The 15,627-nt window shown below is 42.3% G+C and overlaps 1 protein-coding gene across 1 annotated transcript in view; it reads right to left on the reverse strand.

The window, feature by feature from the left end:
• Positions 1-15,429, reverse strand: part of CC2D1B (coiled-coil and C2 domain containing 1B) — a 28,560-nt gene extending 13,131 nt beyond the window's left edge. The window contains exons 1-12 of the mRNA XM_010181054.1: positions 15,364-15,429; positions 13,053-13,194; positions 9,886-10,001; positions 8,972-9,091; positions 7,715-7,852; positions 5,398-5,671; positions 4,804-4,928; positions 4,612-4,687; positions 3,456-3,560; positions 2,995-3,125; positions 2,637-2,709; positions 664-776 (exon numbers count right to left, since the gene is read on the reverse strand). Of these exons, the coding sequence (XP_010179356.1) occupies positions 664-776; positions 2,637-2,709; positions 2,995-3,125; positions 3,456-3,560; positions 4,612-4,687; positions 4,804-4,928; positions 5,398-5,671; positions 7,715-7,852; positions 8,972-9,091; positions 9,886-10,001; positions 13,053-13,194; positions 15,364-15,429 (1,479 nt within the window). The remainder of the gene's footprint in view (positions 1-663; positions 777-2,636; positions 2,710-2,994; positions 3,126-3,455; positions 3,561-4,611; positions 4,688-4,803; positions 4,929-5,397; positions 5,672-7,714; positions 7,853-8,971; positions 9,092-9,885; positions 10,002-13,052; positions 13,195-15,363) is intronic.
• Between the last annotated feature and the right edge of the window lie 198 nt (positions 15,430-15,627).

Genomic DNA, 15,627 nt, shown 5'->3' on the forward strand with positions numbered 1-15,627 from the left:
GTCCCTTTTGAGGGGAGCACAACATGCTAGACAGCAAATTTTAATTTCTAGGTGTTTATGAGCAATGCCACACCAGTAGGTAGTTGACCTAAGCAAGCATGAAACCTCCACTAGAGAAGACAAAAGGAATGTTCAAAAAGGCAGCGATTTCACAAAAAGCAGCTGCATGCAAAAAAGCAATTCTCTCCATTAAGCACTACTGCAGTATAAAGCGCAGCCAACAACCAAATCCACAGAGAGAAAGAAATCAAAGTCTAAAGGACGGTGCTCCCTGACAAAAAGCAGTAAGTGTTGAACATTCCAGGAAAGCAGAAACATAGGAGCTGCTGGGATGCAGGCTGAAAGTACAGATTTAAGTACATTAGAACAATGTAAAGGGGTGGCCAGGATCTGAAGTGTTTGCTTTGAAAATAAAACTCACATATAAGACAGTTATGAAAGAGCCAAACTCTGGACTCACAGACACTGTAGATACTGACTGTAATAACATCTCATCTCTCTTTCCTACATTATAATATAAACTAAGATTACTACCAAGATCCCAGACTTCTGAGAAATGTATTTTACCTCAGTACCCTCGCTTGACTGGAAACCCAATGGCCCCATCTCTGTACACAAGAGACAGCATTTTAACTCTTACACATCCTGCTAAGAAATACTGACCTCATCTTCTTCATCGTTCTCCTCCATGTTTGCCAGCCTGCTGGCATTTTCCAGAACTGCAGTTATTGTCTTGTCACCATCCATTGCTGCAACACCAGGAAGAGGAGGAAATCCTGAGGAGGAAAGGAATACAGAAGTAAAGAGTTGCATAAGACCTATGTTCTGTCTTCCATATTTCTTCTTTTCTAAGCTATTTCTATCCAAGTATCTATTATCTAATACATTTCAGAACTCAGCGTAACTAGGCCACCAAGCCTTGCTAGATAAAGTCTGAGTGGTGGGCTTAAGATCAGCTCTCTCACAGATATCCAGGCTTACAGGGATGATGCTAAAATGATGCCATTTCAGAGCACAGTTTTCTAAGTTGAGCAACTGGCAGCCAGCCAGGGAATCTCACAACCTCAAGACTTTGGTAACAGAGATGCCCCCAGAACCAGCAAAGAACTTCTTCTCTCTCCTTTGCACAAAAGGTCAGTGGATGGTACAAGAAGTTGCTGGCTCTTTTTTTTCCTCTCTCACTGCTGCCTCACCTTAGCTGGTACACAGGCCAGCAGAAAAATCAGCGCTACCTCGCACAATAATAAACACCACGTTGCTGATACCTGGATATCACATTAAGTCTCTGCTGAAAATCTACTGCAATGCAGAGGCTGCAAAGTAAGGCAGAATCACAGTAGTTAAATGTGAAGTATATGAAGAACCAGTCTTTTCATTATTTTATATTCCTTTTAAGGATGGGAGGAAGGCTTGAGGATGGAAGATAAACTCTCACTTCCACACTAGCAGTTCATCATCAGCTTCGAGCGACAGAGACCCAGAGCCACCACTACCAAATGTCTGTTAATAAGATTTATCTCATTAGTATGTATCAAGTATCTTTGTTGTCAGTCTCATTAGAGGTGCCAAGAAATAATGACTAAACAGCTTCTAAACCCAGAGATGGCTGCTACGGGGACAGAACAAGTTTGAGGTTCAGAGGCAGGCAGAACACAACCCCATGCTGCTGCCCCCGTGTGACATTTCATCTGTTACTCAACAGCATTTCTGTCCCTAGGAAGGTCACGGTTGGTGCTTATCATCATCCAGGTGCAATGCAATGCACTGCCAGTCCATGATAACCTCACTGCTGGTTCCAGTGACTGCCTAACAGTTGTCTTCCATGGAAATCATATGGCCGCAAAATGATGGCTGAAGAGCACGCAGCTAACATGTAAGGAAACTGAGGAGTGATCAATATTTTCAGAGGTGTAAATATGGAGTACCTCACTCTTACAGAAACTGATGTTTACCAAGAAATAAATCATGTTCTAGAACAAAGGATGCTAAACTGCTTTTCAGAGACAGCTTCGAAGCAGTACACGACCTGACAGAGCTGGCACTGCTCACTTTACTACACTACAGTGCTTGCCATTGCCACATTTGACAGTGACAAAAAGGCTACAAGGTTTGGTGTCCCTTTTCTAGGGTTAGTTTGGGTTGGTTTTTTTTACTAAAAAAAATCCAGGCACCATTTTGCAGTGCTATGTGTATCTTTTCAGAAGAACACATCAGGCACAAGATAAGAAGAATGATGCTTTCAGCTTCCAAAATCTCCTTCCAGTAAACTAAGAGACCAATATAACCCAAATTTACTCTCTCTAGGAGGGTTGGCACAGAGGACAGCCAAGAGACATTGTCAGCCCCTGCCCAAGGCTAAGTTGTTTTAACTTTTCGAACAGGGCCAGTTTCAAGTTCTGATGCTGCAAACAGGCAGTCAGTAGTCTGGAATAGTCACCAGTGTGAAAGCTTAGGTGCATATTAATGAGCAGTTTGACAATACCATCAAATGGCAAGGCCAGCCTACTGAGTGACAAAAAGGAGGAGCTGTTCTGCAGGATGAGGAGGCAGTAACTGCACACCTCCTTCAGAGCCCAGTAGATATACAGAACTTGTATTAGCTAAAAGTTATTAAAATATTTTATATTCACACTTACCAGGGGGAACAGGTAGCTCAGAAAAATTCACTTTTCTCCCTGCTTTATGGGCTCTTATGGCATCCTGGTATTGCTGTAATCAAAGACATTCAGTAAGACATACAATGAAGTTGTCTATAAATTAGCAATCATCTGTATTTAACCAGCATAAATACTGCAGAATGCACATACTATAGCAAAATACAGTGTATTGTCTCCATTTCTCCGTCCTTCGAATGCTTTACAGCTTCCCTACTGGAGCTCATTTCAAACAGAAGGACAATACACGAACTATTTCAGCCTTGAAAAAGTCCTCAGCTAGAGAACTATTTCAAATGGCTTTGCTGAATGAAAGCAGCTTGCTACACTTTCATTTTACCTTGGCTATCCTCTCATGCATCCTGCCTTTCCGATCATCCCCGCTTGCTTTAGCCTGTGCTGCTGCCGACTTGTACTTCTCAAGCCTTTGCTGCAATGCTTCCAGCACTGTTTTTGGCTGCTGGAGGGAAGCTTGAAATAAGACAGACAATGAAATGCCACATGATTCAGATTGCAAGACACATAAGTCACATTCCTCCTCCCCTTCCTTACCTTCTACAGAGAAAAAATAACCACTGCAAAATCTTATTATGAGTATAGTTCTTCTAAAGAAAGTTTATTAACTTTTACTTTCATTACTGATGCAGAACAAAAGTACAAATGGGATCAGCAGCAAACAATATTCAGGAACGTTAGCTAGGGTTACTCAATTCTGCTGCAGTTCAGAGGGACAGGGCAGACCTTAAAGAGCCTTCCACCCCAGCTACTTTTATGGCTTGCTACAGAAACCCAGAATCCTACCTGAAGCTTCTTGGGTCTGAGGTTCAAGTGTTATAAGATCCTGGAAACTTCCCACTGGTATCTTTTGCTTGGATGCATCTTGTACGTTTCCTAAGCTTTCAAGATCTGCAAAGCAAGGAAAGCAGAAAGTTTCACAGCATGTTGCACAAACACTGAGTCAACTCATGCTACTCAGAAAACCATCCATTTGATCACAACATCTTCCTAAAGGCTTTTTGGCTTCAAAACAATATCTGCGTGGCTAGATAAGTCTAAGGTACCCATTATTCAAAGAAAATGCTTTATAATAGAAAATCTCAAATGCTGATTTAATTTAGGTTAGCGCTGCTTGAGGGAGAGGGTAAAAAAAAAAGGTAAAACCAGTTCAAGTACTCTAAGAATTCTCTACCCAAAATATAACTTGGTATCTTGGCAGATGAAAAAAAAAGATTGCTAATTGACTAAAATATCCGAGTAACAAAAGATGTGCTGAAAACGGGAAGCAAGTAATAGCATCCATTCAGACACCCAAGTTTCTGGCGTTGTGTAACAGTGGTTATTTCAGAAAACTACCAAAATATCCACTGCAAAAACCTTGTGCTTTTTAAAGGCGAGATTATATCGGGGTGAAGTTTCTCTCTAATGCCATTTGGTGACTGTGCTTTTTAAAGGCAAGATTATATCATGGGTGAAGTTTCTCTCTAATGCCATTTGGTGATCAGTTTATAACTTACAGAGTCATAAACTTTATGACTTATTGAAATAAAATAATCTGTCATTTAGTTTCTTAGAATAAAAATCTACTGAAATAAATTGTTTAAAACACTGAGTTGCACAAGCCAAATATTAATTGTTGGTGGTGATACTGTATCTATTTTAAAAAACCAAACCAACACCTCTCCTACAAGGAATGTAAAATGTAAATGTCTGTGACTAATATATAAATATATAAATATTAGACATCAATACCTACATGAACTTGTAATTCACAGATAGTAACTTCAACACAAATAATGACACCATTTTTTGTTGTTCGTCTTGATTAGAATTTGAATAAGCAGCAAGACTCAGATCTAAGTGATCTTCAATTCTTCTTGTAGTTTTGCCACCAAATGCAGAATCATTTCAATACAGCAAAGAAAGACTACTAAAAGGGTTTCTGTAAGACAGGCCTTACCCTGAGGAGATGGAGGCATGTTCTGGAGGTCTATTGGCTGCCCACTGTCCAAAGCTTCCAAGACCACATTAAATTTCTAAGGCAGAAAACCCAGAAGATTTATTCCAGTATGTCTAAACTTGCTATTTGACACTCAGTGCACGTGGGTACAGCATAGGGTAGTTTAGCATTCAGGATTTCTTGTGTTCATACCTTGCCTGCCCTCATGTATTCCTTTGCTTTTTCCAAGTCCCCTTGCTGCTTGGCTTTTAGAGCTGCTAATTTATACTCCTTCTGCCTCTTAAGTAGTATTGCTCGTGTGCTGCTGTTCTGGAGATCTGCGAGAATGAAACAATGCCAAGACTTACACAGAACATGTGCGTCCCCTGCTAGGTCCATCTATTCAAACCTACATTTGTCCTCTTTTGCTCTGAACCACACAGCCATCTTACAAAAGTAATTTTTCCTCCAGAAGTCTACCAGACATAACAATCCCACTTCTCCCAATTTAAAAAAAGTCTTTAAGCCAATATCTCAAAACTCTTTAAAGCTTGGAATTCCACGTCACTACACTGAAGGAGAAACTGAGGCACAGGAAAACTGAAAGATATGATACAGTGCACATAAGAGCTCTACAACAAGAAGTGATTCTACTCCCGGAAATCCAGCATCCCACTGACAGCTTTATCTGAGCCATTCAGCAGGGAAGTTCCAACACAAGCAGTGCTTTGTTACACAACACAAATATCAGGAAAGATGTAGCATTAAAACAGCATTGCAGCTGCTCATCCTCTCAGATCACGGTACCTGTTTCCACGGTAGGACTAGAAGCAGCATGACCCTGTAGAGACTCTGATTCCAGGTGCTGCGCTGTCTCGTGAGAGGTCTTCTGCTCATCATCTGCAGCAGAGTCAGCTTTATTCTCTGGTGGGACACTGACTGAATCTTCCAAATTCTCTACCTCCACTCCTGTGGCTTGAGATAAATGAGAAGAACTCTTTCCTGTTGCAACAGGAGGTGGCATTTCTTCCTCATTGATTTTTTTGCCTTTCTTTACTGCAGTCAGCATGGTTTCCAGTGTCTGGCAGAGAAGGAACAGCAAAGTCAACAGGCATTTTCATATTACTAGCATAAAATCATTAAAACATAAATTAATTTCCTTACACGTGATGGGATCTATTACGCACACCACTACAGATTGCTGCCCCTTAGTTCCCTATTTTTCTGCAAGGCCAACTTCAGCGTTAGTGAAAGGTGTCCAAGTATCGGAGCAACACAATGAAAAGCACTTGCTACCCAAACTGTGTATTTCTAAGTACCTCAACACCTAGAATTGCTGGGTAGCTGATGTGGTCCACTCAGCTTTGCCACAGAAAGTCACCAGCGAAGCCATTTATACCAACTGTAGATGTATTTTATGTCTTTACAACAAAATACAATACACTACTCTGAAATGTCACTGTCTATGTGGACTCAGTGAAGGAAGGAGTCTGCACACCTATTTAATGCAAGAAGAAAAGCCATTACATATTAACAAAGAAAATGGAGCTTCAGCCGTTGACCTATGGCAAGAAGCTCTCATCATCTGTAACACCGGTTAACTGTTGCTCGTTTATCCAAAACCCTTCCTCCACCACAAGTATTACCTGCCTCAGTATTTTTTTTACTTAAGGTTCAGACAAAAGACCACCATGCATTTTAAGCCAAAACAAAAGTTTTACTTCTTTCATCTTCCACAGAAACTGCAATGGAAGCACAGAAAGAAAACAACAACAAAATCTCATCAGTGACAGAACCACTGCTATTTTTGGTTAGCCATGACATTGTTTGACCTATTAAGCAACAGCGGCAGAGATACTTTGGACTGACTGCATGCAAGATTGGGGTTCAGACCAGTACAGCAACCCACACACAGCTCTCTGTTCTCCACGTGTGGGATGACAGACTGACTGGAAACAGAATTAAACACTGAGATTAAAGTTCACAGCTCCAAGAACTAAGTACAAGAGATAACTGCACACCATTTGCTGGCATGTCATTTTGCTAATTAAGGAACTGTGAGCTGTGAAGCGAGATCTAGTGTATTATCCTTAGCTACACTGCTTAAGCACAGGGAGACTCCCTATCCTGAAAAATAAAGGAAATGGCAAACAGTGCACTAAGCCTCATTACTGGATGAAACAAGCTGGTTTGCCTACTCCTCTTGCTCTCCGAAAGGCCAGGTGGTTTCTGAGGCAGGTAATATTTGTGGTGAAGGAAGGGTTTTAAATAAGTGAGCACGTGCATTCCTGTCAGAGCTAGCAGGCAGTGGACACATCCAGACATCTCCTTTCTTGTGCATTTCCTGCCCTGGGTTTGGCCTCAGTTGTTCCCTTTGTATCCCAAGACACCTGGTAGCGAGAGGTTACATTCTTCCCTCTGCTGACAGTGCTGAGCTACAAAGCTTTGCTCAACAAGACAGGGTTGGCTGCTGTCTGAGGTGATGCAGGAGACCAGATGAAAGCAAACAAGGAAACAGAGGCACTCTGCACAGCCCTAATCTCCAAGCACAACCAACTGCAAGCACGCCACCTGGCTGAAAAAATGCAAAGCTGAAGGAACCGCTCCTTGCCGCAATTTTTAATTGCCTTAATGAAAAACCCCATTCTATTCATTTTCAAGCACAGTCAACACATTCAGGGAAAGCTATCACCTTCCTCTGCCTCACAGAGCTGAGTGGAAGGTTAGTGTCTAAAGAAAGGCCTCAGTGATGAGCTGGAAGGTACATGTGCTAGGAAAGGTAACTCTGAAGGCTCACCGCAAGTCGCATTCAGATCTAGAGCAGTGGGTTTAACATCAGCATTTACCAAATACCCTGCCTCCAGCTACCACTAGCCACATTCAACAGAAACAAGGCTGGTGCACAAAAGGCATCTGAAGTTACACTTCTGTGTATACACACCTGTGTATTTGCTGTATCACATTAGTAGTAAGTAACAAGAAATGTTTTTAAAGTAACTAAAGGCAGCATATTAGAATTTGCCTCCCCTTTAAACAAATTCACGTATCTGGAAAGACTCTGAACTACACCTTAGGAAAGTGGTTTTGACCCCCCTTATTCGCGTACCTGAGGAACCCAACTTACCTTAAGGCCTCTTTCGTACCGGCGTATTCTGGCACTCTCACCCGACTCCTTTGCGTTAGATATTGCTGCCTTATAGTTAGCTATTCTCTTCTCTATTGTCTGTTGCAGCTCACTGGTAACAGCAGGAAGTGAGGTGGTCTCAGAAAAAAATAATAAAACAAATCAAGAAAACTTATTTCATCCAACAATACGAGTTTTCCCACAGCACTGAAAGCCAAACATTCCTCTTCTACACATACTTCCATCAAGCAAGAGCGCAAAGAAGAGAGAGTCTCTAAAACAGAGAAGCACTTGTACTACGCCAACAGTCCCTGGATCCACCTCTGGGCTCTCTCTCAAAGGCGCAATAGAGAAGGATGGGTGGAGACATTCAGAAAATTCCCAGTCCCAGGGTAATCGGAGCCATGTGGTTAGGGACTAGGCGAAGGAGAACAGTAAAGCCTCTCAACCACCACACAACTGAGGGTGTGAAGAGGTATTTTGGCACAAATCTTGACTTTTTCTTTTCTTATTTATTTTCAAACCATGCTAGTTTACTCTCTCTCAGGCTTCTTCAACCTGGTTTTACCACAAGAGCTCTTCTTCCTCCTCCCACAGCCTGGAATTAGTTCAGTGACAAAAGCAGCCTCAGCAAAGTTACGAATAGCTAGTAACAAACACTCCACAGCGACAGAGACCTTTCAGATGGCTCCTGATGCAATTACTGCCATTATCTCTATAGAAACGCTCTCAGACCCATTTATTAATGGGCCCAGTGCACAAGGGCACTGGAATCTGTAGCACACAACAGAAATATGTTAGTAACTGAATAAAGAATTTGACTCCACAAGGACTGACAAACTAAGCTGCAACAGGTAATGCTACCGAGAAAAACTCCACAAAGACGTCAAAGATGTCGAGTTATAACAAGTCTCACAATTTCAGCACGCTGCTTGGTACTCTGAGGGGCAGATACGAACTCTGGAAGCCTGAATTGCAGTCTGCATGCTAATACGTATAACAAGGGCCAAGACATGCTTGTTTCCAACTGTTTACCTCCTCAATTCTATGCTAACATTAAAAACCATCCTCTGAACAAAGCAAAAAAAATAACCTATATCAATACATCATTGGTTACCACAGAGAAGACAGCAATAGTGGAGCTTCTCCTTCCTTTGAAGACACGAAGACCCCTCCAGATCCTTGTCTGTGACTCTCATGCAAGCTGCGTGACAAGTGATTCAGCAAAACCGTCAGGAACATGAAGCTCTTTCCTACCTGTGGTTGGAGTACAGGTTGCCCATTTTCTGGTTCAGCTGCGGATGGCTCCATTGCTGTTGTTTCATCCTCACAGCCTCCTGTCTCATCTTCCTCCCCCAGAACTTCTTGCAGTTCTGCCTAAAGTAAAAGTAAAAGCCAAAAAAACCAAAAGACTTTTCCTCAAAATTTCCTGTTTCATAAAAAGACAATATAAAATTAAGTTTCAAGCTGCAAAACCTTTGGATGGACCCTGAACCCAAACAGAGAGTCTAAACATCCTATATCTGGGTCTTTTTATTTTTTTGGTTAAAAATGAAACTGGTTCCACTTGTATTCACAACAGGCAGCCAGACACCACTCAAAAGCCAAACTGCAGCTCCAGGATCACCACGTAAGTTTGTGGTTCGAGATCTGAAGCTGGAGAAGTTCACAGAAGTATTTTTACAAAGACCACTCAAACCCAAATTTGAAATTTCCAAAAACCACCTATTAACAATGGCATCAAAAACACTGCTTAACACTCCTTCCCTAAACCCTGCCAACTAGATCACTCACTAAAATGACCAAGAATTAGCTGGGGGCCAAACACCACTCAAAGCAGCAGCCAAACGCTGACAGACATCACTTTAAGGAGAATGGCCCTGGCTGCACTTCACCAGCTGACACGGAATGGGATTCCCGCTGCTCCCCCGCTCCTCCGAGATCCTCACATATATGAACATTAGCTAGGAAACTATCGTACTCTGGTGTGCAGGGGGTTTGATCCTGCAAAGCCTTATATCTAATGGAATGCTTTTGCAATATTTTAGCTTCTCGCTGCAAAGCTAACAGACGTAACTCCTAAATGTAGTTCTGTTTTTAAAAAAAACCAAACAAACCAACACACCAAAATCAGAAGCATACTAAAACATTTTGCTAACAGTTACGCATACCAACAGGTCTGTATCTTTCTCCAAGTCTTCATCATCTGTTTCTTCTTCCTCATCTTCATTCAGATCCTTCATACACTCTGCAGCCATCTTTTCAATATGATCCATGGGCAGAGGAGCTGCAAAAACAAACCACGAGGAGCCATGTAGCCATAAATCAGAGCCAAGCTCAAGGCATTTACCATAAATAATGCTGTGCTCAGAGCTCCCAATCAAACTGCAACTAACTAAACCACTGGAGTTTCGTACAGAGTCTACATTACACCTGAGACTCCAACAGCATTTTCTCAATCTACAGTCTGAAGCACGAGAATGTCTCTCTGTCCATCTCACGTTAAATTGGGTACATATTTATCCTTTGAAACTGATGACACACGTTAAAATCAATTGTAGAGACTTACTGAACACCGCAAGTTGTTAACAGGACAAGCAAGGAGGCACAGCAAACTATCCACATATCTGAAGACAGTAGGTAAGGAAGATAAGAAAGCCCTTCTGTCTCGCGAAACTACTTGTTTTACACGTCAAATATTACTGCAAAGTCACACTTGGCATACAAAACCAGAATGGCCAAATCAATCAGCAGCAGAGCACTGGCACAGAGATTCCAGGAAATCAGGGAAAGTGCTGTTTCTTCTGTCTCTCCAACCACACTTCCACATTTTCTGCATTGCTGTCTCGCATCCACGAGATTTCCCCTTTCCCACATCTTTCTTGGCTACTTTGCCTCACAATTTCTCTTCAAGCTTCTTGTCTCTACTCTGAAAACTCCACTTAACTCCTCCTTGCTGAGTTCTCACCTCTACTTCATGCTGTGCCAAGCACATCTTAACTATCAGTTTCCCCCACGCACTCTCAAAGGTGAAGTTATTTGCACAAAAATCCCAACTGTCCATGTAAATGCCTCTGACACTTCCCTATGCAGACATAAGACTGTGACTCACCAGTGTCAGTAAATGGTGAATAAAATATACATCTTCAGGACAGAGTTTTACAGTCAATTTAAATGGATCTAAAATGGAACCCATCCTTCCTCTACACTTGCTGAATCAGCTGAAAATTAACCCAGGTACAAAGCTGTTTCTGTTTAAATATTCTAACTGGCCCTATCAGTGCTTCAGGACCTGTATCAAACATACTGCTCACGTATTTGACCCTTAGCAAAACACTGCACCCAGGGTAGCAGGCCATATCCAAAGGCAACTGGCTGTACCCAGGGGTCAGAGTGCTCCTTACACGAGGCCCCACTAAAGGCAAAAAAGCCAAGCGAGCCTCCTCGGGTGGTTGGCTCAGCTCTAATCCAGTCTGGCAAGTTGAGACTACAATGTCAAACATCCGAGCGGCCGCCCAAGCGGCCTTTGTCAACCACAGACAGCAGAAATCTCTCCACTCAAGATGTTGCAACTGTACAGCTTTTGCTGCCTGCATCTTCAAGCTAGAGGAAGAGGTCACTTCCCCCACCCCATCAGAGCTTTAGAAGGTAAATCCAGGAACGAATTATTGCACCTTGTGCTCAGCCAAGAACAAGCACTGGTGTGTATTGTACTGGGGCCCTTTTTTCATCCTTCTCCAGACAGGAGCTGTTTCTGTCATCCTTACTGTACCCTCCTCCTTTCCAGACGTCGGCCTGCATCCTGCCCCCATCAAGCACCATGTTCCCATCTCCGCACTGCACCAGGTCTCATGAGTCCCCAGTTGTTCACCTTCTATGAGCTCCTAATCCACACACTCCCAATTCAATCAAGAAAACAGATGAGTTGTAAATGACTTTGGAAAATAGTTTTATAAGCCGTAACAGATACCTTTAGAGGCACAGTAAATGTTAGTTTTGCACTGTCTGAAGTTTCATTTCCCTCCTACGGATAAAGAGACTAAAAAAGCACATTAAGTGACATGATCAGGGCTAGAAGGAAGCTGACAACTCAAGAGCTTCTGACACCCAGATTCATCCTCAAAACACTGTCCTGCCTGTTTTCACCACAAGTAACCTATGTCCAATGGCAGAAGTTCTGCTATTGCGGTTATTAGCACAATTATGCTTATTAGCTTTAAAGGCTTACTACATTGTTGAAATCTGGAGAGTGGAAATTTAGAATTTAGTTTTAGATACAAACACCTCCTCTCTCTCTCATCAATTACAGTATTTAAACAGTCACTTTTTCTAAATATTTTTAAATTCTTCATTTCCCTGGTGCTCCGTGTGAAGTCCCTTCAAATATTACAGGCAAATTACTTGAGAGCTGCAAACAAGGCTGCAGCTGCAGTAACTCCTCTTTCCCCCATCTGCTCACACACCCGTCGCAAGGTGAGGTGCCATTCTCCTTCTCCCATCTCAACCACTTGCTGCCACCCCTCCCTTGTAGCCACAGCCGCATCCAAACAGGGAGGCAGCAGACCAGATCAAGGAACTGATTCAGCTGAAGACCTAGGACACCACCAGCCGTTTATTTTTACGGATCAGTTTCCTGAACCAGCTCACCCTGCAGCTCCATAAATATGTACACCAGCTCGGAGGCAGAGCGTGCTCACTAGAGAGTGCTCCCCTCAGCAGCAGCAGATTACAGCAATCCTGTAAAACACTGCATAGCTGCATGCAAACACTGTCAGAGAACACTTTCAGCATCTGTTAGTTTTAAGAACAGCAATGATCCATTCCAAGAGGCACTCTAACCTCCTGCATACCACAAGCTACAGGATTCTCCCAGTAATTCCATCAGTTCCAGGATTTCCCTCTTAAAAGGGTATTCAATTTTGGTTACAGGCCCCAAGTAACTAAAAAAATGCTCATTCAGTAAGTTCAGTCTTTAAACAAAAACAGAAGAACTAAACAACGAACAACCCGCCCTCCACAAGAAACACAACTTCCATTTTGAATTCATCTAGCACTTCCTACACCTTTTTATGACTTCATATGCTAAACAAGCATGTCTGAACTTAGCCATTAAATTGGCCAGCCATCACACGTCTTTCTCCTGTGTCTACAGCCACACAGACATTCCTACCCCTCTTGTGGAGTAACCTTTCAAAGTAGTAGTTGAGAAAGAGTAGTTGCAATTTCAGCTTCTATCAGTGATGAAAAAACATTTTAGATAAATAAATAATTTGTAAATAGGTATTTTTAATAAATTATTCAGGTTGTCAACAAATAAAATCCAGGTATTTTAACTTACTTTTCCCTTTTGGTTTTGATTTCCCTTCTTTCACTTTTACTCCTGTGATAGCAGCAAGCTCTGCTTCTAGGTCCCCATCATCGCCACCTTCCTCTGCACCCAACAGCATCTCTTCAGGGTTGAAGTCTACAAACAGCCCCAGCTGGAGCCAAGGGGAAGTTAAAAAAAGTAAAATTACTGCAGTTAGAAAAGAGATGACGCTCAAAAACAGCACACTGCATGGATTATCTAAACATTTTCATGCATTCTGGATTCTGCTCATTATTTTCCAGCTCACTATCATACCACTTCTATTACCAAAACAACACATACCAGGCACCCACAACTGACATAAGGTACACAGATCTTAACAAGCCACAAATACTCCCTCTAAAGCTCTACGCAACCAATGATTTCTTAAAATCAAGCCTCTCTCATAGTCTGACAGAACACAGTAAAATAAAATGATGCCTGTTACAGTGAGCCTCACGAAGCAGATACCATCAGGAAGTTTAGGGCAGTTCCTGTAACAGCTAAGCTAAAAAATATTTAGCCATCATTCATGCAATACAGGTCCGACCTGTGTACACTGCAGGGATTTCACCCTTATCTCTTGGAAGAAGCTGTATTTACATATACAGAACTGTTCTGTACTTCTCATTACCTCAGCTTACAAAACATAAACACAGGGAAAGCACATGCGCACACAGAGAAATGCAGCCACTACAAACCCAGCAACGCCTGCAGTGCACTGGAGAAGACAAACTGCCTGGAACAGAACATCATCAGCTAAGGAGCAGCATCCCAGGGAATATTATTAATAATGGTAATCAGAATTTGACTCAATTGTTGCTAAACGTGCCAAAGGACAGCTGAAGCTGCCTGTCAGTTTGTCAACTAGTGTGAATCAGTAATAACTTTTTTTGGGTTGTTTTTGGTTGGTTGGTTGGGGTTTTTGGTTTGTTTTTTTAAGCCCTGTAGGCACTGAGGTGCTGGTGGCTACTGCCTTGAAATATTTTGTCAGGACAAGGTTTAATTAGGAAATATTTATAATGGTGATCTAAAGATTGGAGTACTACAGAACATACGAACACCTCCCATCCATGTGCACACTGGATGAGGAGCACATGTCACCTGCCCACTGCTACGCTGCAAGTGTCCAAAGGGAAGCAAGTGTAGCAAAGGACGGAGCCAAGCACAGACTCCCGCAGTTCTAGCTCCAGGCCTCTCAGTCTGTTCAGTAAGGTACTTTTCCAATGAAACTAATAGTACTAGATGTTTAATAAAAGAGGAAAAATAAATAGAAAATCTTGCAGTTCATACACGACACAGCTCAAAAGTAGTTTAAACTGAGTTCATTTGCAAGTGAAAAAAACATTAGCGCATTTGTTTCAACCCTCCATGCCGTAAGACAGGCTGAATAACTAACTGTACAGAATTAGGAACTGGTGAAATACGTTAACGAGATCCTTGATCTACTCTTCATCTTTTTAGAGTTTGGTTTCTTTTCTTTGGGGGGGAGGGAGAAAGTTATTTTCACATTTTATCTTCTCCCTTTTTCAAATGAACTAAATGATATACTACCTTTCCGACTGAGAAATGCAAACTTTCATATTAGAGCAACAACACTGCAGATCTCTAATAAAACCATTCTGTCTCCTTTGTAAGAATAAGAATTTCTAAGAAGTTATCAAAACAGAGCATCTTAGCCATTTTCTCCATTCTAACATTCTATTCCAATCTGCTTTAACACCCAACACGCAGACAAAACTAAGCTCCCTTTCAGCTACAGGAGATGGACATAGGCTTACCAGTCTACCCGTCATAAGAAAAAATATGACCATACAGAAGGAAATTAAGATTAACTGTCTCTGGTGCAGCATTTTAACATTCTCCCATATGTGCCCCTGAACTTGTTACTTGATATTCTGGTCTTCTTATTCCTTTCTCTTAAAGGTGTAAGAAAAACCTCAATACTGTTACTGAAGTTAATATTAAATCTCAATATAGATAGGGTAGGAAACTACTCTAAGTGTGAGTCATGAGGTCTCATGCAAAGATTACAGCGTTACAATATCGTGGTTTCCCTGGAAGGCCTCCACTGCTGCATCTCAAATATTTATACCAAGAAGAATGCGTTAAAAGAGAAAGCAGGAAAACAGGTACTGCAGTTTATTTTTCACGGTCTTCCAGTATCTTATTAAGGCACAGGAGATTCTAGCAGGAAAACAGCAGCGAGAGGTCTGACCAAGAGAAGACGATTGTGGAGAGCAGCAGGAGGTCTCCCTACCTGCTCTACAACCATCTCTCCCTGGCCCTTCGCCTTCCTTACCTGCTTTGCAACTGCAGCTCCCTGCCCCTTTGCCTGAGGGCTTTTTTTAGGTCTTCTGCCGAGCATGCTGGTTCACGAATTTCAGAGGACTGTGTCTCTAAGGGACTGAGAGAGCACATGAAACTGAACGTCAGCACCCTCGCCTGCTTCAATGCACTGCAAACCGGATGAAGGCAGGCGGCACAGCGCAGGCTGTGCGCACACCCCGCAGCTCTTACCGGCGCCCCGTGCGGGAAGGGGGGGCAGACACCACGTACCGCACTA

This window comes from Mesitornis unicolor, unplaced genomic scaffold (assembly GCF_000695765.1).
Source record: "Mesitornis unicolor isolate BGI_N332 unplaced genomic scaffold, ASM69576v1 scaffold28993, whole genome shotgun sequence".
NCBI classification, from domain to species: domain Eukaryota; kingdom Metazoa; phylum Chordata; class Aves; order Mesitornithiformes; family Mesitornithidae; genus Mesitornis; species Mesitornis unicolor.